The sequence below is a fragment of the Clupea harengus genome, unplaced genomic scaffold (assembly GCF_900700415.2).
Source record: "Clupea harengus unplaced genomic scaffold, Ch_v2.0.2, whole genome shotgun sequence".
In the NCBI taxonomy this organism is placed as follows: Eukaryota; Metazoa; Chordata; class Actinopteri; order Clupeiformes; family Clupeidae; genus Clupea; species Clupea harengus.
Genome location: NW_024879639.1, coordinates 93,928 through 104,347, shown reverse-complemented (window position 1 = coordinate 104,347; position 10,420 = coordinate 93,928). Strand labels below are relative to the sequence as shown.

The window sequence follows — 10,420 nt, the reverse complement described above, 5'->3', positions numbered from 1 at the left end:
GTTGGTGAGTTTAGAAAGTCAGTGAGGAAGAATAGTCTCAATATCACATATAAGATTAAAAAAAAATATATATAATAGGAATACAAACAAAGTTTAGGGCCCTTACATACTCAGGAACGGTATGGTGACATAGCACAGCCTATTTCAATCTGCGATGGTTGACATAAGCGCTCCATAAATGCTCATATATTGCTTCCTAACATGTTATGTATGACTTATGAATGTGTTATGAAGTTGTTATGTAAGGGCCCTAAACTAAAGTGTTACCAAAAAGCCTATATAGACAGATACAGACAGATAATGTTTTGTGAATGATTTCAGGGGAAGACAGGGATGAGGCAGAGGTACCATTGGTAGGGGAAGAAGTTGAGATTGAGGCAGTGGAAGGTCAGGATGAGGAAGACAGAGAGGATTATGAGCCAGAGGAGGCAGATAGAAACCTGTTACTTGAGGATGACCTTCTTGTAAACATCACAAAGAAGAGTGATATTGAGTGGCGTCACACCCCCTTTACCCCTGTAAACACGACATGGGAAAGTCCTGCTCCTGCTCCTGAACCCCCTGAGCCACTAACACCATATGACTACTTCAAGCAGTATGTTCCCAGTGAGATGTTCCAGCTGATGACAACAATGACTAACATCTATGCAGAACAAAAAGCAGTCAAGGGGTATAAACATGCAACAATATCTGAGATTGAAGCCCTTGTCGGTCTACATATGGCAATGGGGGTACTGGGTTTGCCAAGAGTGCGAATGTACTGGTCTTCCAGTATTAATATCGGCCTTTTCCGGGATACCCTGTCTCGTGACAGATTTTTCCAGCTTCGCTCCAACCTGCATGTGGTGAACAACAATGAGAGGCCTTCTGACAACACTGATGTGTTCTACAAGGTCAGACCACTATATGACTCCATAAGGAAACGCTGTCTAGAGCTGCCATTGGAGGAAGATCTCTCTATTGATGAGCAGATTGTGCCTTTCAGGGGGAAACTTTCTGTGCTTCAGTACATCAAAGGGAAGCCAGAACCATGGGGAGTCAAGGTGTATTTCCTCTGCGGCAAAAGTGGCATTGGTTATGACTTCCTCATCTATCAAGGTGCCACAACAGAGCTCTCTGAGCAGAGAAAGATGGTTTTAGGACATGGGGCAGCTGTGGTCACCCACCTGTGCCAGAGAATCCAGACTCCTAGCCACAAGCTCTTTTTTGACAACTTCTTCACCACCTACAATGTCCTTGAAGTGCTGGCAGAAAAGAAAATCCATGCAGCTGGAACAGCTAGGGTTTGTCGCTTTGCAAAGCCCCCACTGAAGACAGACAAGGAAATGAAAAAGAAAGGGCGGGGGAGCCACGATGAAGTGAGGAGTAGGGATGGAAAGGTGGTTCTAGTCAAGTGGTTTGATAACCGCTCTGTTGTGCTGGCCTCCAACTTTGTTGGTGTAGGAGATGAAGACGAAGTTGAGCGGTGGGAGCAGAAAGAGGGGCGGTTTTTGAAGATCAAGCGTCCAGAGGTGGTGAAGAAATACAACCAGGCCATGGGAGGGGTGGACAAGCTTGATCAACTCATCAGCCTTTACAGGATTGCAATCCGGTCCCGCAAATGGCCACTGCGCATGATTACTCACGCCTTTGATGTTGCTGTAGTGAACAGCTGGCTTGAGTATCGCGGAGACGAAGAACGCCAGGGCACTCGGCCACAGCAAATCATGGATCTCCTTGACTTCAAAATGAATGTGGCAGAAGCTCTTGTGCGCGTGGGGAAGCCCCATGCATTGAGAAAACGAGGGAGGCCGAGCAGTTCCAACACACCCAGTCCATGTACAAGTCCAACTCCTCATGATGAGCCAGCAAAAAAGAGAAGAGCCATGGAACAACGGCCCATTCAAGAGGTGCAGACCGACATGCTGGACCACATGCCAAATTATGATGAAAAAAAAGAAGCAACAAGATGCAAATTGCCAGGCTGTTCCGGAAAAACGCATGTCTACTGTGACAAGTGCAAGGTGCACTTCTGCTTTGTGTCACAGAGAAACTGCTTCAAAGATGCCCACAGAAAATAAGGGCTAAAGTGACAGAATTGTGAGATTCTCAATCGTTTTTTGTTTGTGAATTGTAAATTAACAACAAACTAAAAAACCTATGATGTTATATTTTACAGCTGTTTAGACCTTACAAAACAAAAACAATAGTTTTAACTGTTCATGTTCCATGTGATGTCAATGTGACAATGGTAAGACTTAAAACATGTATGATGTTGTCATATGATGTTGTCATATGATGGTTGGTATTTTACAACTGTTTGGACCCGATGTCCATTCAAATGGACAAAAAAATTGACAATTAAAGAGTTCTGATAAAAAATAAAAAATTATTGAGTCTCATTTCTGATTGCATTAAGGATGGGAAAAAGTCATTATTATATTTTTCACAACCTTGGAACACAATTCAGGTCTGAAGGGGTTAAGTACAGTAACGAAGTATATCAAAACGAGCACTGCTCTTTTTCCCATGCCTTCTTTTTGGAATTGGTACTAATGCAGACTCAGTTCAGGCAACAGATGGATTCAAAGACCTGAAGCATCTGGCAGAAAGAACAGTGAAACACGAAAGCTGTAAACCCCATAATCAATTGCGCCCTGCAATTGGAACTTTTTGGGCAGGTCAACATCATGGCACAGCTAGATAGTGCATATCAGCGGAACATTTTAGAGCTCAACAAACAGACGGAGGAGAATCGTTATGTACTGGGGAGGCTGATATCATGCATAAAGCTCTGTGGGAAGTGCGAACTTTGAGACGATTTGCGAGGGCGACACCAGGCTGCAAAGACACTACGATTCTGTGAGTCAAACTTTTTTTTTTTTGGAGCTGATGGATGTATCAATGCAATCTGCAAGAACAAAGTTTCTTTCATTTAGCAGCATGTTTTGTTGCCGTTATTTGTTTCAGTTGTGCCTTTTGCTTCATAGTGTGTACCACACGTGTGCCACAAGCTTAATAAATTATGCAAGTTATTTGAGCTATGTGTCTGTCTAGTCTTTTTACTTTGTTGCAATCATTTTAATTTAATGCTGTATTATAGGCAACATCTTTGTGTCGCGCTGAAGCATGTGAAATGTATTTGAAATAGGATTTCTGCTCCCTGCTGGCACTCAAAATGCAGCCCATAGCATATCTTACTGGTCTATATAGGCCTACTGCTTATAATAATCAGCTACCTCTATTTTTGCAACGGTGACATGACGTCATACAAAATTGCCCCACCAGATATTTCAGGCTAAAATCGCCACTCATAAGGATAGTTGGAATACCTGAATCTCCTGGCAGTTGTTCCACTTCAGCGATTTCAGCTTTGCTCAAAGATGCATTCAACCTGGAAAAAGTGCCCCTAGTCGACAGATCGCACCGATCACTACAGCCATCCCCACAAGGAGGAGAACCAGCCAGGACGGTCATAGTGCGTCTTCACTACTACAAGGACTGCAACGATATCCTGCGCCTAGCAAGAACCAAACAGAGGATGCGGGTTGACGGCATGACCATCTCTGTTTACCCGGATTTCACTGCGAGAGTGGCCAAAGCGCGAGCGGCATTTAACGAAGGATGTGCCAGGAGTTAAGTTTGGAATTCTTTTCCCAGCCCGGCTCCGCATTACATTCAACAGGACCGAGTCATTTTTTCACGGATCCTGAAGCTGCCCGTACATATGTTTTCCAGAACATTGTTCACAATCAAGAGGGCTGACTGATAATCACAACCGTCATTCATGTTAAGGTGATATTATATTTTGCAATATGTTTGATCTTAATGTAAGCTAATTATCTAATAATGACTGCCAAAGCCACAATAGGTTTGTGTGGATTGTCAAGGTGATTTTTTTCCTTATTCACCGTTTTGCAGTAGGCTATGTTTGTTCTTAATATAAGCTAACTAGATAATAAGGACTGCCAAAACCACAGTAGTCCTTTGTGAGGATTGTCAAGGTGATACTTTTTATTTTATTATTCTCCTCACTGGTTTGCATTATGTTTGGTTTGGTCATTACAAACTTAGTTATTTGATGATGGCTATATGATTAATGGTTGGTCTAATATGGCAGCTTGCCATTCTTGTTACATTTTTGCAACTTCATGTGTTATCAATGTTTAATTTGTGGAACATACCTCTGTTTAGCATTTCTAATTTCCTGCAGACTGTATACTAGTTCAGTAGTAGGCTACCTGTAAAGCCATGTGCTATTACCTCTGTTTAGGGGCTGTTTATGCGATCTCCAGTTTAGGGGGAGGTCGGCATAGGGGTATAGGGTACTTACTTACTTGTTTGTTTGTTTTTTTTCTTTTTTGAATGTATGTTTTTTGTCTGCTCACCACTGGGACCTTTTACTACTAAATCACCTAAGTGTTCACTAAAAATACTGAATGACTTCACAAAGTAGCGGTGCACCCTGCGCCACACGTCTCATCAGCTGGAATATAAAGGGGATGAACCACCCAATTAAACGCACCTGTGTCTTCTCGCACTTAAAATCCTTAGGCCCAGATATAATTTTCTTACAGAAGACACATCTCTTGGCTACTGAACGTTCTAAATTAGAAAGAGGCTGGGTTGATCAAGTATTCTGCTCTAACTAGGCCAGAGCCAGAGGGGTGGCAATTTTGATTAAAAGGGGGACCCCTTTTGTCCCATCTCAAGTTATCTCTGATACAAATGGGCGATACATCATAGTCTCAGGGAAACTGTTTGGCACTCCCATTATCCTAGCCAATGTTTACGGTCCAAACTGGGACAATACACAGTTTTTCTCACGCCTTATAGCCAAGTTACCAGATATCAACTCACATCATCTAATATTGGGAGGTGATTTCAACTGCGTTCTTGACCCGGTTTTGGATAGGTCCAGAGCCGGGACCCAAATCAATATTTCCAAGTCTGGGGAGGTACTTCTGTCTTTTCTGAATGATTACAGGCTACAGGACCCTTGGAGAAGCTCTAACACCACAACCAGACAATATTCCTTTTACTCTCCAGTACACAAGTATTACTCAAGAATTGATTATTTTCTTGTCGATGATAGGTCTCTTTCTTTTGTCGAACATTCAAAATATCACAGTATCATTATATCAGACCACTGCCCTCTACAGTTAGACCTTCATATGCCTAATAGTAGCACAAAGCACAGAACGTGGCGCTTTGACCCACTGCTATTGGCTGATAGGGATTTCACTAATTTCATTAGTAGTCAAATAGACTACTTTTTTGAGACCAATACAACTCCAGGTATGTCATATAGCATAATTTGGGAGGCATTTAAAGCGTATATAAGAGGGCAAATCATCTCCTACTCAGCCAACTTGCAATCAATGCGTAAATTGCAACTTACTGATTTATCTAAACAGATAAAAGATCTAGACTGTAGAGCTGCTTCTGATCCTGACTCAAATCTGCACAAAGAGCGTCTGCTACTGCAATCAGAGTATGACTGCTTATCCATTAGAGACACAGAACAACTTCTTTACAAATCAAAGCAAACGCATTACGAACACAGTGATAAAGCAGGCAGACTCCTCGCTCATCAACTACGTCAGAAAACCGCTAAGACAGCTATCCCTGAAATTCGTATTGCACCAGATAAAACCACCACCCATCCACAGACTATTAATGACCAATTCAGACATTATTATGCAGATATTTATACATCAGAGGCTAATACTAATACTGGGGAGATCCAGGAGTTCCTGGATAAACTTGACATTCCACAGATAAGCCAAGAGGCGCAAACATTTCTTGATGCCTCTATAACATGCCAGGAAATCACACAAGCTATCAGCTCATTGCAAAGCGCTAAGGCAGCAGGTCCTGATGGGATTTCAATTGAATTCTACAAAGCTTTTTCTAACAAACTGGCACCTATATTGGGTTTTCTATACACAGACATTTTATGCACAAAGAGAATGCCAGAAACAATTTTTTTTTTTTTTTTTTTTTTTTTTTAACCTTTATTTAACCAGGAGAAAACCCATTGAGATTAAGAATCTCTTTTTCAAGGGAGACCTGGCCAAGACAGGCAGCAGCATACATACAAAAATAGTTACAGAGAGAAACACAAAAGAAGACAACATTTAGGAGTTAGTGTCGTAGCCAGGTACATTAAAAACATTTACAGCTTAAAGAATCTGTCTCAATTTTTTTCATTTTGAGTTTAAAAGCATTAAGCGAGATGAAATAATTTAGTTTCAAGACCTTTTGCAAGATATTCCATGCCGAGGGAGCAGAATACACAAAAGCCCTCCTTCCTATTTCCGTACGGGCATTTGGGACAGTTAGCATAAAACAGTCCTGCGAACGCAAAGAGTAGTTGCCGGCACTTTTCTGCTTGATTAGGACACATAGGTAGTATGGGAGCAGACCAAGTATTGCCTTATATATAAAGGAGTACCAGTGACAGAGCCTACGAGTGGCCAGAGCAGGCCATCCTACCCGAGAGTATAGCTCACAGTGGTGAGTCAGAGCTTTACAGTTTGTAATGAACCTCAAGGAAGCATGGTATGCTGTGTCAACCTTATGAAGACACTGAGCAGAGGTGTGCATATACAATAGGTCACCATAATCTAGCACAGATAAAAAAGTGGCGGCAACAAGTTTCTTTTTTACATTAAAAGAAAAGCACAATGAATCAGGCTGTAATATGTCTTACTAAAAAAGGTCAAGGACCCCCTAGAAAGTAGTGGATACCGTCCAATAAGTCTTCTTTGCTATGACTACAAAATTCTTACAAAAATACTAGCACGTCGACTGGAAACTGTCATCGCTGATCTCATTTCCTCTGATCAAACGGGTTTCATACCTGGTAGGCAATCCTTTTTCAATATGCAGCGTTTTCTCAGCATACTTCACTCCAATCATTCCTCAGACACACCAGAGGTTCTACTCTCCCTAGATGCCGAAAAGGCTTTTGATCGCATTGAGTGGCCATACCTTTTTGAAGTGCTTGGTAGATTTGGTTTTGGCCCAACATTTCTTACATGGATGAACCTTATTTACAGTACCCCACAGGCAGCTGTGCGCACTAGTTTTATAAATTCAAATTTCTTTTTTCTCCACTGTGGGGTGAGGCAGGGCTGCTGTTTGTCACCTTTTTTGTTTAACCTAGCAATTGAACCTCTGGCCATAGCTCTCAGAGCTGACAATAGAGTTCCTGGCATTGTTAGGGGGGGCTTTGCCCACAAGGTTTCACTTTATGCTGATGACCTTCTTTTCTATCTTTCTAACCCTACAACTTCCTTACCTTATATCACTCAGCTACTAAACGATGGTAAAAGGATATCTGGCTACAAGCTGAATTTTTCCAAAAGTGTTCTTTTTCCTATTAAAAGTTTAGCACAGAATATTAATTATAATGCTTGCCCATTTAGATTGGACAGAGAATCCTTTACCTACCTTGGTATTGTAGTCACACGCTCTTACAATAATTTATATGAGGCCAACTTTAAAAAGCTCCTTGAAAATACGAAACTCAATCTGAAGCGGTGGTCTACCTTGCCCATCTCCCCAGCAGGCCGTGTCAAGACTGTGAAGATGACAGTCCTTCCTCAATTTTTGTATGCTTCAAATGATACCACTGTTTCTCCCCATTTCCTTTTTTAAAGATCTGAAATCTCATATTTCATCATTTATTTGGAACAAATCCGTCCCAAGAGCAAAGAGGGCTATTTTAGAGATGCCTAAATCAGTTGGTGGACTTGCACTTCCCAACTTCATGCTATATTACTGAGCAGCCAATCTCTCTAAATTGCCCTATTGGATTACATAATTTAGAACAGGACAAAGCCCTACTTGGGTTGCCATGGAAAGTGAAGCATGTCCCTCCTTTTCACCATTACTTAGTCTGTGTACTTCCTTTTCTAAAAAATCTAATTTCTCCTCTTCAAATCCTGTGACAAAACATTCACTCCGAATATGGCGCCAATTCAGGAAACGCTTTAATCTTAGTCATACTAGTGGCTTTATCCCCCTGATTCACAATGATATTTTTCCTGCTGCATAAGCCGACTTAGCTTTTCTTTGTTGGTATGATAGTGGCATAGTGTTTTTCAAAGACTTATTTGTAGGAAACACCTTCACTTCATTTGAGACTTTGCAGAAGGATTTTACAATACCTCAAGTTCACTTCTTCAGATACCTACAGGCCTGCAGTTTTGCTAGAGAACACTACCCATTCCCACATCTATCCAATAATGATTTGCTTGACAGAATACTTGGGCGTGACCCAACCCTTAAGTCTAGCTTTGTCCTCTGAGGTGAGAGGATAACTGTACTAATCAATTAAGCTATTTATTGCAAGTCAGTAGAACTACTATTTGTATTTGTTTAAGGGCAACATTGATATACAACATCATTCTCAATTTCTGTATGCCTTCAACAGAGAAGACTAGATGCGCCTGGGAACAGGACCTTGGCGTCCAACTCTCAGCACAGACATGGGAAGGTAGCCTAGATTTCATCCATACATCATCTTTGTGCCTTAGACACAATCTGATACAATTTAAGATCATACACAGGCTTCATTTCTCTAGGGATCGGTTGACTGCTATTTACCCAAACACTAATCCACATTGTTTGAGATGTCATCAGGGCATAGCTACTATTGGGCATATGTTCTGGGCCTGCCCAGCACTGACAAATTTCTGGACCAAGATATTTGAGGCTTTTACACATATGTGTGGCAGGCTCATTCCACCAGACCCTATCACTGCTATCTTTGGTGTTAGAGCCGAGGAGGTTCAGACCTCTACATCCCAAGCATATGCCATTGCATTTGCTTCCCTTTTGGCTAGGATACTTAAAGTTTTTTTTATTTTTTATTATTATTTTTTTTTTGTTGTTGTTTCCTCTATATTTGACGTTGTGTATGTGTGTGTATGTGTATGTATTATATGTACCTGTGGTGGGTGGGATCAGGGTTATTGTTTGTATAATTGTACTGTGAAAACTCTGAAAAATAAAGTTATATAAAAAAATATACCAAGGCATTTATGCGGAGGAACAAGTATAATATTCTGGAATGGCCATCCCAGTCCCCAGACTTCAATATTTTTGAAAATCTATGACTTGAAGTGGGCTGTCCACGCTAGGCAGCCATCAAACCTAACTGAACTGGAGATGTTTTGTATGGAGGAATGGTCCAAAATACCTTCATCCAGAATCCAGACACCCATCAGAGGCTATAGTAAGCTTCTAGAGCAAGGCTGCCCAATGTGTATTCTTGTGTATTTGTGATATTTGTGATATTTGTGTGTGTGTGTGTGTGTGTGTTTGTCACCTTCTCTCTCTCTATCTGTGTGTGTGTTTGTGTGTTTGTTTATGTCTGTGTAAGAGAATGTGTGTGTCAGGCAGTATGTATAATCTCTAGTGTGTGTGTGTGCGGGTATGTATAAATGTGGGCGAGTGAGAAAGTGAGTGTGTGTGGTGTGTATGCATGTAGGTGAGTGAATGAGTGAGTGTGTGTGTGTATATGTATAAATGTGGGTGGGTGAGTGAATGAGTGTGTGTGCATTGTTTGTGATATTTGTGTGTGTGTGTGTGTGTGTGTGTGTATGTGTGTGGAAGTATGTGTATGTGTCAGGAAGTATATGTATGATCTAGTGTGTGTGTGTGTGTTTGTGTGTGTTTTTGTGTGTATGCGATCGAGTATGTCTATGTAAGATAATGTATATGTATGATATTGTGTGTGTGTTTTAGTTTATATCTGTGTAAGATATGTATATATATATGTATGTGAGTGAGTGAGTGAGTGAGTGAGTGAGTGAGTGAGTGAGTGAGTGAGTGTGTGTGTGTGTGTGTGTGTGTGTGTGTGTGTGTGTGTATGCATGTGAGTGAGTGAGTGTGCATCCTTCTGTATGTGTGATATATGTGTGTGTGATTGAGTGAGTGAATGTATGAGTCTCTTTCTGTGTGTATCAGGAAGGAGTATATGTGGAATCCCGTGTGTGTGAGTGTACGTGAATCCGTGTGTGTAGGTGTGTTTGTGCATCCTTGTGTATTTGTGATATTTCTGTGTGTTTGTGTATTTCAGGAAAGAGCATACTGTGTGTGTAATCTCTTGTGTGTGACTGTAAATTAGTGTATGTGTGTGTTTGTCACTTTCTCTCTCTCTATCTCTGCGTGTGTGTGTTAGTTTATGTCTGTGTAAGAGAATGGATATGTGTGTCAGAAAGTATATGTATGATATATTGTGTGTGTGTGTGTGTGTGTGTGTGTGTGTGTGTGTGTGTGTGTGTGTGTGTGTGTGTGTGTGTGTGTGTTGAAAGAGTATATATGTAATCAGGGGCGGACTGGGGGAAAAAAGTGGCCCGGGAGTTACTGTCAGACCGGCCCACTCAATACACGGCGCGCTGCCCACTCAATACACGGCGCGTTGCCC

General features: G+C 41.4%; 1 protein-coding gene across 1 annotated transcript; it reads left to right on the top strand.

Moving 5' to 3' along the window:
- Nucleotides 1–311: 311 nt before the first annotated feature.
- On the top strand, nt 312–2,060 carry LOC116218337 (piggyBac transposable element-derived protein 3-like). Its single transcript, XM_031559409.2, has one exon. The coding sequence runs from the start codon at nt 312–314 to the stop codon at nt 2,058–2,060; it is 1,749 nt and encodes a 582-aa protein (XP_031415269.2).
- Nucleotides 2,061–10,420: the final 8,360 nt, after the last annotated feature.

Coding starts and splice junctions, on each gene's coding strand:
- LOC116218337 (XM_031559409.2), top strand. CDS start 312: ATGATTTCAGGGGAAGACAGGGATGAGGCAGAGGTACCATTGGTAGGG.